Source organism: Cryptomeria japonica, chromosome 9 (genome assembly GCF_030272615.1).
Source record: "Cryptomeria japonica chromosome 9, Sugi_1.0, whole genome shotgun sequence".
Classification (NCBI taxonomy): Eukaryota; Viridiplantae; Streptophyta; class Pinopsida; order Cupressales; family Cupressaceae; genus Cryptomeria; species Cryptomeria japonica.
In genome coordinates, this window is record NC_081413.1 from 532,941,322 (window position 1) to 532,960,572 (window position 19,251).

The following is a 19,251-nucleotide window of genomic DNA, read 5'->3' on the forward strand; positions in this document are numbered from 1 at the left end:
TTGCTAGAGGTGTGAAGAGTTGCTTCATTTGCTTGTTGTGGGATGTCCATGTAGACGTCTGGAGGTTTATGTTGTGCTTTGTCTTTGATTATTCCTTAAGTTGTGTATTTCTTGGATTTGGTTTCATATTGTGCCCAATCTTGGCTAGTTACTCACATCATTTTGTATACTTCATATATTTTTGGGTATTATCATAAATATAATTTCTGTTTCTGAGTCTATTTGTCTATGTTTTAAATGTGCTATAGTTTGAACATATGCACTAGAGTATACTATATATGCATTGTCAGATTTGATGAATGCACTACCCTATGCCTTGCATGTATTGTCGAATCAGTTGTATGTGCTAATGTTTTTAGTGAATGTGTTGTTTCTCCATGTATATGCACTATCTTGTCCGGTAATGTGCTAAATTATTGGTTATGTGCATTGTAGAACTCTTCATATGCATTGGACTATTGAGCAAAAGCATTGTACTGGTTAACCGAAGCGTTGGTTTAATCTGCATATGCATTGATTAATTTCGTACATGCGTCGTTTTGCCCTGCTTTCTGGTTTTTGGTGTTTTTTCTCATTTCGAGTCAATTTTTTGAATCTGTGTTTTACTCCAGAGGTTGTTTTCGAGATTTTAATGTTGTTCCAAATTTGTATTTGTGATCAAAGTGGAATCATTTGTGTATTTTTATGGCTCTAGCAAGATGGATTTGCCTTGTTGTAGAGGATTGTGTTGATTATGGCTGAGCAAGAGGGATTATGCCTTGCTCCTGATTATTGATTATCTTTTTGAGGCTCTTGGTTCCATTATATGATTTGGCCTTATGGCATGTTGGCTATTTTTTCAGATTTGAATATGTTATATGTGGAATATTTGATGAGCCTCCTAGTTGGTGTATTGTTATTTATCGTAAGGTCTTAAAACATGGTTAGGGGGAGTGGCTTTCATGAGTTGGTCAGGGTCACGTGAGAATAGACCACCAAGAGGTTCCTTGTAAGGATGCTTGTGGGTCTAGACTTCCAGGATCTCATTGAAAGTTTTCTTGATAATCAAGTGATAACTTTAATAATTAACTAGATGGGTTGGGTTAATAGGACTCATCTAATCAAGATAATTAATTGGTTATTTTGTGCCCCATCTCATAGCCCTTAAGGGATGACTTGAGATGGGCTTGGGAAGGCCATAGAGATGGAAAACCGAACTCCATCGATTCTCAGATAGGTGGAGACGGTTTTGTATATCTATTAGGGGTGTGGATCTCCCTTCTTTGTGAGGGTAGTGTGCGATGACACTCTTCCCTACATGTGTCCTTGTTCCTTATGCCATGGTTGTTGGTTAGCCTCTGGAAGTTTTATGCTTTCAATTTAGCCTCATGATGTGATTTAGATTATTGTTCCTTCAGTTGTTTTTCAATTGTGGTGGTTGTATTGTTGAGGTCCTTTGGTTGTTAAGTGTTAGCCTAGGTCTAGAGTGTGTGTGGGACCTTGCATCATTCTCCGAAGCATGGGGGGTGGTTCCTTGTTGGTTCCACATAGTCAAGAGGTTTGATGTCTTCTTCCATTGGGATGTTCTCTTCGTCAGATGTTTGTATGCATGGATGTGGATTCTCTATCTCTTCAATTCATGATTGGATTCTTGAAGTAATTCATTATGTACTTCATAGAATGATGACATTATTATTGTATCATGTATTATGAGATAGATGTATTTGTAGTTTGGACACTATGTATCTTGATGTAGATAACATTGTAACCTTTTAATAAGATGATTGGATACTCTTGTAGAATATGTCATGTAATGAAATGATTACCTTTAATGATAAAGATTATGGATTTTGTTTCATATAGGAAGGCATTCTCTTAATGTTCGTATCTTTTAGTTATGGTTTATGCAATTGCACTATGTTGGATGTATGGTTATTTGTATTGAAGGAAATGCACTAAATATGTTGGAAGTGAAATTAGTAATGAATTAATGATGTAGTTTTACAAGATTAGGAATATTTGGAAAGTGGTGTCTTAAAATGAATCTGAGGGTAATAAATGGTAGTTGGATTATTATGAGATGTGTTCAAAACAGCTTAATTAAATGGATAATTCCTTATGTTGTAGGAAGGAATAAATGTTAGGAATGAATGTTAGAGTTAATGAAAACATTGAAATGTAATGGTATTCTATGATGTTAGCGATGTTCATGTGCTTAGAGTTATATTAAGTAATTGCGTTGAGATACCATAGGGAATGTTAGATGATAAGATGTTATTTATTTTCGCTTGGGTATTACATTCTTATGATCATGCTTCATGTAGATTATATGCACGGTTAGAGGATGTTTAAGTAGATGTAGATGATTGTTGAGTTTTATGTGTTGCATTGGTATATTGGTTTTTTAAACAAAAATTATCTCTATTTATCAGTTGGTTAATTTCTCTATCAGTTGGTTAATTTCTCTATTAGTTGGTTAATTTCTCTAGGGTATTTTGGCAGGCATTACACATTTGATTCAAAGATCCCAATGGATGAAATATTCCTCCATTGTTATACAAAAAAGCTTATTGCTAAACCAAAAATATCCTTCAAAGATAAACAAGGATTGTGATTACTGCTCAATGTGGGGCTTACTTAGGTAAAATAAACATCAAAAATTACTGTGTAAAATAGCACATTCATTGGAAATTGTGCATCTCGTATATAAATTAAATACCGAAGTCAAAATGGCTTATATCATAGTTGCAAATCTTTTGTTAAAATGCTTTTTATTTTTTTATCATGTAGCCTTGAAGAGCATCTTGGCATTAGGAAAGTCATAATTTTTTGCAAGCAATTAGCCTACTTTTTGACACACATTATGATTTAATCACTATAAAATTTATTATTAGTTTTTTTTTCCTTTAATATATGTAGCATTTTTTTAATTAAATGAAAATCTTTTTCTTTTGGTTTGTTGGGTTATATAATGCATCTACATGAAACCAATCAAAATTGTCATATTGCTCTTCATTGAGTGCATTGATGTCATCAATTGTTTTGTGTCCACAATTTTGGGCCACTCAAACTAGTTGCACCATGAAAAAGACATCATGTAGGAACCTCATGCCACTCGTCATTATTTGAGACTAAGTTATTAGGTAAGTTTTGGGATTTTTGGTTTTGGTTGAGTCCTAGGCAAATTATCCTTGGATTAGCCCCAAGCTCATGCAGGATCTTGCCCAAGGCCTCTAGTTCAGTGAGGCTACATTTGGCTCTTCATCGAGAACATCAATGTCAGCTAGTTTGTTGGAAGGAAGAACATTTTTTTGTGTTAAAGCCACTAGCTGAACCACGCAAATGACATTGTGGTAAACCTTGTACCTATCGCCCTTTATTAAGACTAAATTGTTAGATTAAGGCTACAGTTTTTTTCAATTTTTATTTTTATTTTTATTTTTATTTTTTTAAATCAAGCCCCAAGCAAATTTTCCCTAGGTTTGTATAGAACCCTACTTGACAAAAACTGAAAACGTGGGCCATATCTAGACCAAGATCAAACTGGCCAGCTTGGATTTGACCAGGTTTCCTACAAAACCCAATAACATAGGTATAACATCCTTCCAACCAAAGTTACTCTGATGACAATATTTATTGCAAAGACTCATGATCAATCAAGAATGATTGATCAAACAGAATGATTCCATCTCAATGGTTTATCGATAAAGAAACTTGAAAAAGTAATAAAGCAATCACTTTCATTCACTCAAAGCGAAAGACTTATCCAAAAATCAAAGAATGGTCAACCAAGTATACTACTCTAACAAGAGGCTGACAGTTTCCTCACTAGACCTCAAAGAAACATTTTGATTATATATCAAATTTGAGGCTTGTGAAACAAAATTCACTGTTAGAACAAAAACATTCAAATCTGTGAAGTGAAAACTCTCGAAGACATATTTGGTGATTTCTACACAACTCATTTCTCTCTTCCCTCATCCTGATGATAGATCACAGAGTGACCTGAAATGTTAATTAAAAAGCTCAAACACAGCTTTCTGCATGAAGGTCTTCATTTAACTTTAATGAACTGTGGAAAGATCGTGTCTGAGTGATGATTATTATTGAAATTATCTAGCATCAATCTGAGTTCCCTGAAAAATAGTAAGTCTTAACATTGGAGTAGTTGCAGATGACTGGTACCAAACAGCTCAGAAAACCACAGATGATGAAAAAATCATATCTTATTTGAAACAGCTCTGATCACTCAGGAGAAACGCCACTAAAAATTCCATTCACCTGAAGTATTTATCCTTTCAGGCATATGTGCGTAACTCTCTAAATGTATTATCATTGCAAGTCATTCCAAAGCAACTGAGACCAGACAATCTAAAGATCTAAAACTTCTGTATTAATTATATAGCAAAAAATGGTTAGCAAATGGAAGGAACATGTTTGATGTAAGAAATATTTGAACTTTGGTAGCAAAAAGAATGTTTCTATCTTATCCATATAAATGAATTAGGAACGAAGGCAGATTTATATCTACTTCTGCAGTGCTTTGCAAAGCTTTATACATAATATTACAGCCACCTTTCCATTAAAATTACTTCAAGAAACAAGCAAAGCCTAACTTATGTAGGCAACACAAAAAAAAAGCATCTTGATCAAATTTGCTTGTAATAGGACCTATATCCGAACCTTCAAGAAGACTAGTTGTATTCATCATCCCTCTAAACACTCTTATCAACGTGCTTCACAAATATAGGCACAACTGAAAATTATGGAACATTGATCTGATATATACTAATCATTGAAATATTTTATGAAAGAAAGCCAGGATAGGTGCTTAGCACAATAGATCCTTACCAGTAGATTATACATACAAAGGGCAACCATAAGCATAGCACACAGCTATATATACAAAAGAAAATATCTAGCGAACCAAATTATACAAAAACTCGTATGGAGAAAATGACCGAAATACTGAACATACTCATATAAGGGATGTTGAATATAACTAGAAAATCGAATGAATGAGGACTGCGAAGGGAATGCACACTGTACATGCTGGGAAGCACGCTTTTCAGCGCTGGGACTGCTGTTCTGTATAGCCATATGAAGATCAAGGCACCTTTCACAAAAACCTTGTCGATATCCAAAGCCAATGGGCATCCTTGACAGAACTCAACAACCAAAATGGCAGTGCAAAAAACGCACCATAATAAATAAAGTTTGCATCTTGCCAGCAAAGGACTGGGCAGACATAGCTCTTTGAAATAAACTAATCGACCCATCAAAGAGACTGTCTGTTATTTTCAGACAAGAAAGCAATAAGTTCGTCATCCATAGACATACCCATTTCCATTGCTCTTTGTAATGGGGTTTTACCATCTCCATCCAAAGCTCTTGTATTGGCACCCCTGTATATTAAAAATATAAAACAGAAGAGTCCAATTTAAAATCTAATTTAATCAACTCATGCAACCAAAAATATTCTGAATTTAATGGCAACACATATAAAATCTAACAAAGCATATAGGCACCTAGTAATCAGCAACTTTGAAAATAAGTGCTTCCTGCCAGAGATACAAAGATGAAGAGGTGTTCTTCCACAATGGTCAGGAACATTTGCATTGGCACCATACTGCAAAAGAAGCTCTAGCATGCCTAAGTCACCAAAGTAGCATGCTAGATGTAACAAGGAGCACTGTTGTAGACCCTCATCTGCTTCACTTAAATCATCACTGTCAGTTATTGAACTTGTGCTAGTTGTTGGTGAATCCAAAAGTTGTATGTGCCCACTACCAGCAGCAGAATTGTTTTGCGGAGTGGTGAATTCCCTTCTCATTATTGTAGCTTTTGACATACTTGAGGGATCATTTGCCCTAGCCTGCTCATATGTTGTATTAACATCAGCATTGGAATTCAAAATAAGACGATATGCCATCTTCTTGTCATTAGCTCGGACAGCATCCCATATTTGACTAGCAACCGATGGTGCCTGACAGTCCTGCTTTGGCTTGAATATAAATCTTTTCGCAGAATACTGAAAAGAAAATGAAAGAAAGAACCATCTCAGTCTCTACTCCGAAAAAGATGGAAGTGATAATAAAAGAACCATCTGAGTCTCTACTCGGAAAAAGTGAGATTTGATAATAAACATCTTTTACTAATCATAAAAATCAGATATTCCTTGGACAAAATACAAAATATATTGAATTTTCGTAAAAAAAAAATTTATCACATGATTAGTAAAACCATAGATTTTATATCTAACTAGGGCATCATGCATACCATGTAAATACATAGAAGTGAAAAAACTAGATAGTAATATAAAACATTTCAAATGTTGAAGGCAATTCTAGCACACATATCCCACAAAGTGCCAAATGATTATCTGATTCAGCTTCTAGCAAATCACACCCAAAGCTATATTGGCATCAATAAAATGGATCTTCTCAAAGTTCAGTGATGCCAGCTCACTGTCACAACCATGAAAACCACCGGTTATCAAATATATGTTGTTCCATAATTTGTATATGTGTTCCAGTGTCCATACACATGCTGGTGTTCACATCTGCACATCATGCATGCCGTACATGTATCTGTTTGCATATTTGTGTGTGTGTTTCTGTACACATCTGTATCTATTATTATGTATGTTATATAACTTATAGAAGAAAGGCCTCCATCAACATACAAAGCCTAAGGGACCTATTTGAAATTTTGAGACCATAGATAGACTTCCTCAATTTGCAAACCAATGAAGAATCATTTGTAAATATCCTCCTAAAGATCTCCATGAAGAAACGCACTCTTCACATCCATCTAATACATAATGCATTCATGGGTTACAGCTTACAATTATAGCAAGAGTCAAGCAAATGGATTTCATTTTCACAATGAGGGCAAAGGTCTTAGCATAATCAATACCAGGAATCTGCAAGAACCACTTTGGCCACAAGTGAAGCTTCTAACTTATCAACAATACCACAAGGGTTGATATGATATTTTTCATTGATTTGATATTGAGGAAGTCTATCTTTGGCCTCAAACATCCCTCTGGCTCGGTATGCCATGATGGACTCCTCTCAGAAAGATTCTCAGGATGCTACTCAAATCTGAATGTCTATAACTCGAGACAAGATGACAATCACTTGTTTCTAGTTCTCTATGTCATGACTTGATCATTACGAGGGATTCATCATCCATCAGTGGCAAAGTCGAATCCACTTTGCATAATATATTTAACATGACAAACTTGGTTGGTTGCACTACTTTCTCCACCTATAGATCACTTCGTCTTCTTTTAGGATTAGTCTTGCTCCTCAGACTTCAAGGGTCAAGGAGGCCAAGGGTGAAGGGAGGGAATGAATGAAAGTGGGAGAGGAAATGCCGAAGGCCCGAAACATCAAAAGACTTAGCATTTTGATGAAAAGACTTCAAGCAACATGGGAGACAAGGGGAAAGAGAACTCAACTGGCAAGGGGGTAAAGGAGATTGCGATAACCTGAAAGTCTGACAGCATTAGGACTTAACTAATTTTTTGAAGGGCATGGGCATGGAACCAAGGCCGATAAAGAAAGCACGCAGTTAGGAATAAAATTGAAAGACCGATGACCAAAGCACGTCATACTAAGTCATTTTTTGGTTCTCTAGGGCAATGACATAGGGGTCAAGTAAAAAAGCCTAAGGTACAAGATTACCTAAAACTGCCCACCTAAGATTTCTCAAATCAGTTGTCAATAATGGGCAAGCAAAGGCACAACATAGACCACAAGAGTAAGGCAGCACAAAATGAGTAAGGCTAATTTTTGAAGGCAATAAATTATTCAAGCAAGAAACCAATGCAATATTTCTTCAAAACGAGCTGTGTGACACCACAGAGGAGAGCAAAGCATATAGTCCAAATGATTAGAAATGTTGCTCCTATTTGTAAAGAAATGAGAATTTTGGTACAAAAAAGGTTCAAGAATATATTTTGCACGTCATGTTTGCATTTATTGAATAATATCTCCAAAGCAATTTGCTTCTTATTTATGTTGCTTGACCATCTTTACGTAATCAAAGGAGCTTTGTATTGCATAGGAGTCAATGATACATGGGCAGCATAGAGCCAATCTACATCAAATAATGCAGTTGAGGTAATAGGTATGGTCCTTGATGATTGTTTTTAGGCTGATGTTAAAATTGTCGTTGACTTTATTTAGATCATATGTAAGGTGATCCAATTTAGGAATCCGGGCAAGCCATGTTTGAGAGAAGTTTACGAAGAATGGATTTTGCGTATTTATAAATAAGAAAATAACGGATGTTAAATATTTTTCTCTATATCCTTTGAAAGAAGAAAAGTTACATGAAAGATGGAAGAAACTTGACACACCCCTTCATTGTCATGCCTATTCCTTAAATCCTATGCTTGTAGGCATCTATATGGGTCCCTTAAAAATAGCCCTCAAACTATCATCCCCAAAGCACATCCCATGTTGTCCTGTAGTTCCCATCCCAAAACGTCATGGAACATAGGTTATTAATTAAGGATCCCATGGACTAATGAGCAGTGACCAATAAGGCAAGAGGGTGTAAAGACTTGGCAAATCACAAGAAACTGTTTTGAAGAAGAAACACTAAATCTAAAACTCCATTACCCATTTAAAGACAACTATTAAAAATTTTACTATTATTTGACATTTTTCCCCAAGAGAAGATAAAATTATGAATTAGAATTAAAAAGGAGATAAAAATAAAAGGATATTATGACCTTTGATTAAAAGAAGGTTAATAAAGAATAGTTATAAAACCATTTTAAAAGGGAGAGGAATAATTATTTATTAAAAGGAAACTCTTGTGAAAGGTGTGATGGTTTGGATTCCACCCCTTAAAATATTATATAAAGCATTCATGTGAGACTTGAGAAGGAAGTATGGAGATCACTAAGGAAGAAAAAGGTGGTTTTGTGGGATATGAGCTTGCAGAAGGGGGCACACAGAGAGTGTCGAACTCGGGGTATAGTGTACACTCAGAATTGTCCTAGCCAGAGCTATTATGCACATTGAGTAATTACCCTAGAGCATGTTGTATGCATGTTGAGTTATTACTGTGGAGCATGCTATGTTGATGCTTGGAAGCATATGTGCTAGCTCCTCCTAGATGTGCCATAGCTATGAGGGCCAAGACCATTAAAATCTTCTTAGAATGAGAATGACCATTCCAAGTACTCAAGATTCAAATAAGTATTAGAAATCCTTGATGATAGAAGATATTGAGAATGTAATATATGAATTTGGTGATAATATGATTGAGTAATGATTGAGTTATATGATTGAGTTATGTTGAATATTTCCTTTAGAATTGTTATAAATTATCACATCTATAGTATGCATTGCTATTTATACCTATTTTGTTAACATTATATATATTGCAAATTATGTTAACTCTACTATTAACCATTATATTAATTCCACTACAAATAATTAACTCTAGGGGAAAAGTGGCATTACATCAATCATGTTGAAATAGGAGACTTTCTCCATTAATCACTGTAGCCTCACACTCCACTAGTACATTGAGATGAATATCCTATGGAAAGGTCACCTCCTCTATGTTTTGCATTGGCTTTGAGTTCAATCCATTATCTTTATTGATGCCAACAGCAAGACTCCTTTCAAAACCAGAATGGTCATAGAATTCTTTGTTATCACCAAGTCACTCTATTTCTTTGACTGGAAGAACTGCCTCTTCAACTCTCTATTCTCCATTTGATTTCATTTCAAATATGAAAAAGGGTTCACGACTTCAAAGGATTGCTTAATGTATTCTTTGGGAAGAAGCATCTTTACATTTGAATTCTTCTACATCAGGAGACATCTATAAAGACGATACTTATTTATAACCTAATCTTCCTCAAGATCAACTTCACTACATCAGTCTATCATAAGTCATATTTCTTCTCTATTCCCGTATCAACTATTCTAAAAAAGCTATGTTACCCCGAGTTTTCGGGATGTGGCCGATAGGGGCAGTGGGACAAGTTCCTAGGACGGAAAAAAAATTTTGCCAAATTTGGGGACCGGGGGGGGACGGCAAAGGGGATAGCTATATAAAATATAGGAAAATTCTAAATGTTCATATGAAAACAAGGATAAAGAATGCATATATACATTATATTCATGTGAAAACATGGATATAGCATGTGTATGATATTATGAAAAGTAAAACATTTTAGAATGTAAACTTTGAACATACAACATTGTCAATGACTCAATGGTCAATAGTCAATATGCATTCATAATTCAGAATTTCAATTCATTCACATTGTCAATATGCATATCATAATAGATATTGAAGAAATAAGTTAAATAACATACAAAATGCCCAAAGGCTACACTGCTGTCATATAGTTTCATTGTCAATTACGATATGAAAATCAAAATAGTACTAAGTAAATACAGAAAATATATGATATAATCATATATTGTATGGTAAGAGTAAGTTAAAAGTTAAGAGATGAAATATTATTATATTAAAATATTTTCTATTTATAATTTATTAATTTTATACTAAGTTACTGGTTCCGGTTCGGATTCAGGTACGGATTTGCGGATTCGGCAAAAAAAAAAAAAATTGGATGGGTTCGTCCATACATATATATATATATATATTTTTTTTAATTTTATATATATATGTTCAAACTTCAAACATCAAAATTATATATGTTCACAGTTCAAACATACAAATATTAAGATTAAAAAATTTGTTTTTTAATTGTTTTTATTTGTTTTCTAACCCATGGGCCCCATTTTTGGGAACCCACGAGCTTGGGTTCACCCGGGTCCTCCTGGTTCAACCTGGGTCCCACCCGGGTCCTACCCAGGTGGTTGGGTTCCCAGGACCCACAGGGAACCCAGCGGCCTGGGCAGAACCCGGGTGGGACCCAGGTCGAACCAGGCTCGGACCAAGACCGGGCACGGACCAAGACCGGGCACGGACCAAGACCAGGACCCAGCCTTTTTTGGCAAGAACCGGTAACTGAGATTTTATATGTTTGCCCCATATGAAAACATTCATATTAAAATTTTAAAACGTTAACATTTAATATTTAATAATAACAATTTGAATTAATAATTTAACGTTAGCTTATATATTTATATTAATAATTTGATATTAACATTAACTTACATATAAAAAATATTAACATTTAATTTTTAATATTTAATAATATTATAATAACAATTTGAATTAATAATTTAACATTATCTTATATTAATAATTTGATATTATTATATTAACATTAACTTATATTAATAATTTATTAATTTAAAATCGTTGCCTTTTAAATTTTTTATAATTGGAACGATTTAGGGGGCCCACGTTAGGAAATTCAAAATAAAAATTGAAAATATGAATTTTTTATTTTTTAATATTTTTTACTAGCCCCAGCTGTGGGGGATGTCCAGCCGTCCCCGGGACATACGGACGTCCCCCACAGCTGGGGCAAACGTCCCCCCGTTGTTGGGGATGGGGGGGAAATGTCCCCTGCAAATTCCAACAATTTGGGGATGGGGGGGAAATGTCCCCTGCAAATTCCAACAATTTGGGGATGGGGGGGAAACGTCCCCTGGCCGTCCCCAAGTCCCCGAGACTGGGATGGGGGTTTTCAGGCTGGGGACGCGTCCCAAGGTTTCGTAGTAAAAAAGCACTCAGTTATTGTGAGAAAGAGCTCAGTTTTTAGGAGAAAATGATCTTCAAGACATTCTTATTCATCACCTTTTCGTGCGATCTCCAGAGATATATTCAATAATTATCGAATTGGAGGTCCAATAGAGACCACATTCTCATGATCGAAACAGGGATTATCATATTGATTCATGTTGGACCGTGTATTGCATCTTCTTTATTATCTGAGAGGAATTCATTAAGAAACTAACATGGAATATAAACATGACCATATGCCTCCTCAGGGGCCTCTGCTTTTGGCCCAGATTTTTGTCCTTCCAATGATGTTTCAGGCATGGGTTCATCACCAAAAATAGTAAAAGTGAAATTATATTGAAACATGAACATTCTATCTACATGTTTTGAAATTTGTCTTGTGCAGAAAATTCTTCTTATTTGAGGATTCTGCTTTCCAACATGTAAACCCCTTCATTTTTCACTTGTTATAAATTGAAAACCTTCCCTCCCAATTTGCAAGATTCATAGATAAATTCTTAATTTCTTCTTCTTCTTCTTCCCAACAGTTGACTGGTAGCTGTTCATTTTCTTCTTTCAGCTGTACATGGTCTTCCATTAGACCCTTAACAGATTCTATAGTTCCATAAATGCTTCAGAAAGTGTCTAGGAATTTACTTCATTCCATCGTTAAATATTGGCGAGTGAATGTTCAAGAAACCATTTCCAAACAGTGTTGCCAAAAACTATTAGGATTAAAATTCGTTGCTGCAACCTTTGTTGATTTTCTGACTCTAATAGACAGTGACAAAGATATGTAACAAATGTAGGAAATCATGTAGAACAAGATATTTCCATCTGCTTTTGAGAGGGGCAACTCCCCTCATCTGATATTATTTTTTGATAAATTTGGCACACTCTTACCTGAAAGTAGGTATAAACAATATTGTGACCCTCTTACCTGAAAGTAAGTATAAACAATATTGTGGCACACTCTTACCTGAAAGTAAGTATAAATAATATTGTGGAAATGACTAGAAATAGTGAATAGGTGACCCTCGTGCAAAACCAATACAGAGAACAGCTTCAGGAAACCTGTGAAGTAATGAAACCAAGAAGTGCTTTTCCTCCCTGTGAAAATACTGATAAATGATTATTTTAAAGATTATTGCATGGAGAAACTTGTCATGAACTCTCAGAACCCAAACTTCCTTAATCAATGACAATTGCTGCAGCATGGCTCAAAGCTCACCTCCTTCTAGCTACTCTGACAAACAGTCCTGTAAATTCCCAAACATCTACATATTCCTCCAATATAAAACCAGGAAATGGTTTGTTTGTGCAGCTAAAACTAAAAGCAAACTTGTGAAAATGTTCTGTATACTGGATAAAGGCAATGCAGATTTAAATCGAGAAGTGTTCATCATCACAGTTATAAAATCTGATATTAATTATTTTACACAATTTATACACATACTGTTCAATGATTGAAAAATCCGACAAATGCATTAAAATCACATAACTAATCTAGTGTAAATGAAATGTAGACTGTGGTTACAAAGAAAACAGATTTTGAAAGGGAAAAAACAAGCCTGGAAAAGGAGAAACACCCTTTCTTCTTTAATTTTGTCTTTTGTACAATTCAGATGCCATGGTAGAATTGTAACTGCCCCCTCTTTTCTTTTAACTCAGGTAACATTCACAATTATTTTAATAATTCATTCAATAAGAGTTGTAACTGCCTCTTTTTCTTTTAACACTTGAATAACATTCACACATTTTAAAATAATTAAATGGCTCCTAATATTACCATATCTTGAGTACTAACCCACTTTATCAACAAAGACACATCCCCTTTAAACCTTTGAAATTGAACACAACATCACAAAGCATTTGACCTCATCATGTACATCACAGCACCAAGTGTCCATACGACAATGTAATTGTATGATGATTGGAATTGAATCTCAATCACGGATTAACCTTTGAGAATTTGTATTGATCATCCCTCAAAAGAGTGGTTTCTTTGTTTATAATGCAACTCCAAACACTGGCTCCATTTCCTCTGGGAGGGTGTGTTTAGCTGTGTTATTTCCTATTGACAAACATGGGATAACAGTCCCACTAAACACATTTAATCATTTATAGAGACTAACATGATTTCTTTCTTGTCTTCTCCCCACAATGCATTTATTGGTCAACATAAAACATATAGAAAAAGTGTAAAATAATATAATAAGGGAATTGGAATTTCTTCACTACCTTTGCCTGGATAAACTTCTCCTTTGTGGGAAGTGTATCTCTGTAATTAGGCTTCCTGAAGGGCATGCAATGTGTTTCTTCCTCGAAATCACCTTGTCTACAACAGAGAATAAGATATCAAATATGTATGCTATATCTTCATACCATCTAATTTATATACAAAGCCATATTGGAGCCCACCCTAATTCAGACCAAATGCATACACGTCTATGCTATCTATGAAACCTGACTTCAGAAGTTTAACTACCTGCCGCAGATGCCATCACCTCTTGCATGTTTTCCAGATTCTAGAAGCTCCTCCCACAATGAGTTAGCATATGTGTTACCAAGAGATTGGAACAAATTGAGAACAGAAGGCTCCCAAACTTTTACATCAAGAGTTAGAGATCTAACCTGCATAAGACAAAACATTGCATTAGATGATATACATAAATGTGCATTTCAATATTATTCTTCATTTCTCAAATTGACAGAAAAAAAGTTTATTCTATTCAAATTTTAGTCCAACACTAAAACAGTCAAACATATATGTTGCTAATTGATAAAATAAAATTGAAACTGACGTCACAAACACTAAACTACCTCTACATGGTAGAAAGAGAAAACTTGCTATTACACTTGATACCCGATTTAGAATCACAATGTACATTGAAAACTAGTTTTATTCAACACAAGACACGCTGATCTTCATGGTCAATGATGCACAAAAGTCTAGCACCAAGTTATGTCTGTCAATTTTAGTGCAAATTTACAAATTAAAATCGGAATTTGTAGTCCCAAATATCAGGGTGTGTTTATATGATATATTGCTGTTTCAAGTTCAGGATTTGGTTTTGGTGGTTTGCTGTTTTTGTTTTTCCCCATATTTACAGCTTGGTCCATTTGCACAATAAATTTATAACCACAATTTGTACAAAATATTCAACATTAAATACAAATTGAAAACATAACTGATAGCTGACCATAATGTCAATTAAAAAATCTTAAATGATAAACAGAAACCCAAACAGTTTATTTTAATGCAACTGCACATGGGAAATCAGTGCAAAACAGTAATCATCATATTGATATTCAGTGAGATCAATCAATATCATTTGTTGGTTTGTTTGAACCACAAGCAGCCCCAATGCCACTCCCACCAGCTCCATTAATGAAATCCTATGTAGCAGCCTTCTGACCCTCATCCCCAATCGCTACTAAGAAAAGCCATGCAACAAAATCATCAAAGTTGGGATACTCGAGTGCTATATCACAATGCCTCATTGCCCCCTCCTTATACTCAAGTTGCTTGTGTGAGGAGACACAGATTGGAATCACTTATACCAACTCCACTACTTTTTTCAGAGCCAACTGGTTACACTTAGCTGAGTGAATAAAGGAGTGTATACGCCAGTGCTGCTTAACTGAATAGAAACTTGCAACTTATTGAGATTCAAGACAATTAATAAAATATTTAAAATTAGAGTTGCCAAAACCAAAGTAACAAAGTTATGAAAAAGTAAAATGCATACCACTGATAGAATTTTGATGGCAACTAGGTACAAGTAGACATATGCTTGACCATGGAGATGCCATCATATATGATTGTCCTTAATATACTTCAGTCGAAGAGCACTAGGGCTAGGATCAGTTGAAGCTATAAAATAGATGTGTAGCAGCCACTATCAAAGTAGTGGAAGATGGACTTGTAGGCAGTTTGCATGATTCTTTCTTGGCCAAAGAATGAGATCTTGATCTAGCTTTATCAATTGCACTCTCTGCATTCTCTTGCACTTTGATGTAAGAAAAAATTGACCCATTAGGTAATCCCATTTTTTGTCAACACACCACAAACATTGATTCATTGGCCAGCAATTGCACAAGAGGGATTTCACTCGTCTACAAGAGCTCCCATACTCATTTTGGCACTTATGACATCACCCAACATAAACCTTGACTTTAGAAAGCAACTTAGCCACAATCACGTGTTGCAAAGCAATGAAATGTATCAAATTTGAAAGCCCTAATCAACCCTTAACCCACCAAGCTAGAACTACTAGCCATTGTCGAATGTAAAAGTAAAAAAGATAAAATAATACATCCCTAGTGTTGTTTATAACTAGGTAAGAGGGTTCAGATTGCCTTAAGGCAACATCCGAACCCATATAGGACTGGGTCCTATCCTAAAAGGGTAACGTGCCCCCAAGACAGGACCAGCCCCATATCTCCACGCCACACTAAATATGTACCACACCACAATAAATCAAATTGGCACCAAAATGCATTAAGGCCGACTTGGAGTTATATGGGTTAAGAGCTCATATAAATAAAGATCAAATGCAAACTCAAATCAATAAATTCAATTCCTCATGCAATCAGCGAAATAGCTATGCAACTAAAGGTGTGAAATATAGAAGAGGACTGTGCGAAATATAGAAGAGGACTGTGCGAATTAGTTCAAGAAGATATAAGGCATTTGGTATTCCTTGATGCAGACTTGGTGTAATTAGAAGGGGCAGATCTGATATGTTAAAAGGGAGCAGATCTGAAGAGTCAAGCTAAGTATTGTATTGATGCAATTAAGATTAAATACATAATCTGACCTGTGGGTCTTTAGTGCTGGGTTTTTCCTCCTTGGAGGTTTTCCCAGGGTATTTGTGTTGTCTCTTGCTCTCTTGTTTTCATTCTTGCATTTACTTGATTGGTTTACTTAATGTTAGCAAATAATTAAATGCTACAAAGTTGATTACTGAACTAGGTCACAATTTTAACACCTAGGTTACTATTTTTTAAAAATAAATATATATGTAACCCTTGACTACCATTACTTGTAAAAAAAGATATAAACAAGAAATTAATAAACAATTATGTCTTTAAATAAACCCAAAACACTGAAAAAAAAAAATAAACCCAAAGACTGCAGCAATGATAATAAACAACAATAAACAAGGAAAAAGTGGAACTTTGAAAGAGATTTTTAAAAACTTACAAAAAACTTTCAAAACTTACGTCAAATGACAATTCTTCTTCATAGCACCTACCTAAGAGGCCTTGAGGCGTATAAGAATAACATCCTCAGTGTGCTTGAACACAAAGAAAACTATCAGCCCTAAGTAATGAGTAGAAACTGACTTTTACGTGAGAAAGGAATGAGAGGTAGTAATGTGTTTATGTTTGTATCTTATCTGTTGTCACCTTGTTAGTAACATTTTAGTGTGTTTAGGGCAGGTTGGTTTGCTCTTTTTTATATATACTTTTGCATTTTTTATACAAGTTTTATTTAATCCATTTTTCACCCCTATCTGCCCTGGGTTCTCCCAAAGTGCACTCTAGGTGTGTCTAAGACACAGCCAGGCTGAATGGTCAAGGTTGGGTCAAGGTTGGAGCTGGACCTTTGACAGATCTAGACTGTGGGAGCCTTACATTGTACAAATACTTCTAATAACACACTGTGATTGAACACAGTTTAATTATTTGTTTTTTTTTTCTTTCTGGCTGAACACTGAATAAGTTGCTATTGTTTTTTGTACTACATGACACATTTCAAACATTGATTTTTAAACTTATATATGCTTCTATTTTTTAAATTTCTTTTTTTGGTGTTTGTGCTTCAAAATCAAAAACTCTGATGTTTAATGGCACTTACAATGCACACAAAGTTTGCACTTCTAATACCCTAAACAGTTTATAAAACTCTGCTGTTTTTTACACTTGAAATATGCTGTTATGTGTAAAATAAATTTGTTGTGTTTTAATTTTAAATTTCTGATTCATTTTGTTATTTTTATTGTTAATTTAAATAAGTTATTTGAGTGACAACGAAGGACTTTAAAATGGATGATGAAATTGGGGAAGATGTACAGGAATTACATGAGACTGGCCAAAAAGGCAGATCATTTAGGAGTGTACTGCAGTCTAAGTGTAGTACCCCTACCGTAATCGATCTCTAACCTTGGTTTAATCTTGATTAGTTTATCGTAATATTATGTTATAGTCAGATGTTTGAATTAACGCATAGCTATTGATGTGGTTTCTCACTAGTTGTATGCAAGTTGTTAGTGTACCTATTTCGTGGTATTAACATCGGGCTAACGCTTTCAGTAAATTTTATATATGTATGCATGTATGACTCTTGGTTGCAGGATTTTTCAGGTACAATGCCGCATGAGTGCGAGGTGCGTCTTCACCTGGATGTGCAGGTTTGAGTGTACCCTTTTTAATCCTTAGAGTCGGATTAGGTGGTCGTAAGACCCTAGTTGACCTTAGTCGTGCTCTAGTGAGCATCGCCAGTCGTCGTCGGTAATCCCTGTTTGTTTGGGTTTGCGAGTCGTCTGTTTGGTTGACTTTCTCGATTTGCGTGCTTGGTGTGCCTGGTTAAATTGATTAATTAGTCCTTAGTGATTATGTTGAGTATTTATGCGTTGTGCAGTGAAGATTAATGGATTAAATTAATCGGGTATTCGTTATGCGATTTTCGTTGTTAATGAATTGCCTGTTTTAAATTGGGAGTGAGTTCGATTTAAATGACTGATTTTGAATATTAATGCATTTATATATGCTGTGGAAAAGAAAGTTTTAGATTTTATCGCCATAAAGTTAATTGCATTCTGTTGGCGTTTATAATTTGAAAGATTAAATTTGTTTAAATGAGGAAATCGATTTTTAATTGAAAAAGCAAGTTATATTGTTGATATTGTTGAAAAGAATTAATTTTTGAGTATTATTTTTTTAAATAAAAGTTTTTATTCCAAAAATGGAATTTTTGGGGTCAACTCTTCCATATAACCCAAATTTGGGGAAAAATGGAAGGAGAGACAAATTTGGAGAAGATTTTGGTTGGGAATGAAAATTGGAGGATTTGGGAGCTGGAGATTGGGGCTCTCCTTCAGCCATTCCAGGATTGCGTTTTAAGGTAGGATTCTGAACTTGTTATTGAAAATCAATGTGATTGTCCATTTTAAATTGGCTGGAAATTTTGGTTTTGAGATTTTGGTTTTGAGATGTTGGTTAAATCCTCTTTGTTTTTGGGTGTTTGAAACCCTTGGACGTTTGAAAAGAATGAGAAAACCCAGCATGAAAACGTGATAACAATCTCAATATGTTTAAACCGGATGTATAGTAAATCAAAATTTCAGTATGAATCTTTGTGTTGGGCGTTTGTGTTTATTGATATCGAGCTGTGCATTTTATATTTCAAATCTATTATCAAAAACCCGAGCCGAGCAAGTTGTTTTAAACTGGGTTTTGGGGTTCCTATCGATTTAACTCCAACTGGGCGTATCATTGTTTTTTATTGTTTAAACCGTTGGATTGGGGTCGGAAGGCGGGGAGCGGAGCTCCACCCGCTCCTCCCCCCTTTCCCCCGCTCGTACCCCT

The 19,251-nt window shown here is 35.0% G+C and overlaps 1 protein-coding gene across 2 annotated transcripts in view; it reads right to left on the reverse strand.

The window, feature by feature from the left end:
- Window positions 1-4,742: 4,742 nt before the first annotated feature.
- LOC131077072 (ADP-ribosylation factor GTPase-activating protein AGD3) overlaps window positions 4,743-19,251 on the reverse strand; it is a 62,837-nt gene continuing 48,328 nt past the window's right edge. For both annotated transcript variants that reach the window (XM_058014485.2, XM_058014484.2), the window contains 4 exons: window positions 14,144-14,289; window positions 13,897-13,993; window positions 5,508-6,010; window positions 4,743-5,384 (listed from right to left, as the gene is read on the reverse strand). In XM_058014485.2, coding sequence (XP_057870468.2) covers window positions 5,258-5,384; window positions 5,508-6,010; window positions 13,897-13,993; window positions 14,144-14,289 — 873 coding nt within the window. In that variant the 3' untranslated portion in view covers window positions 4,743-5,257. The remainder of the gene's footprint in view (window positions 5,385-5,507; window positions 6,011-13,896; window positions 13,994-14,143; window positions 14,290-19,251) is intronic.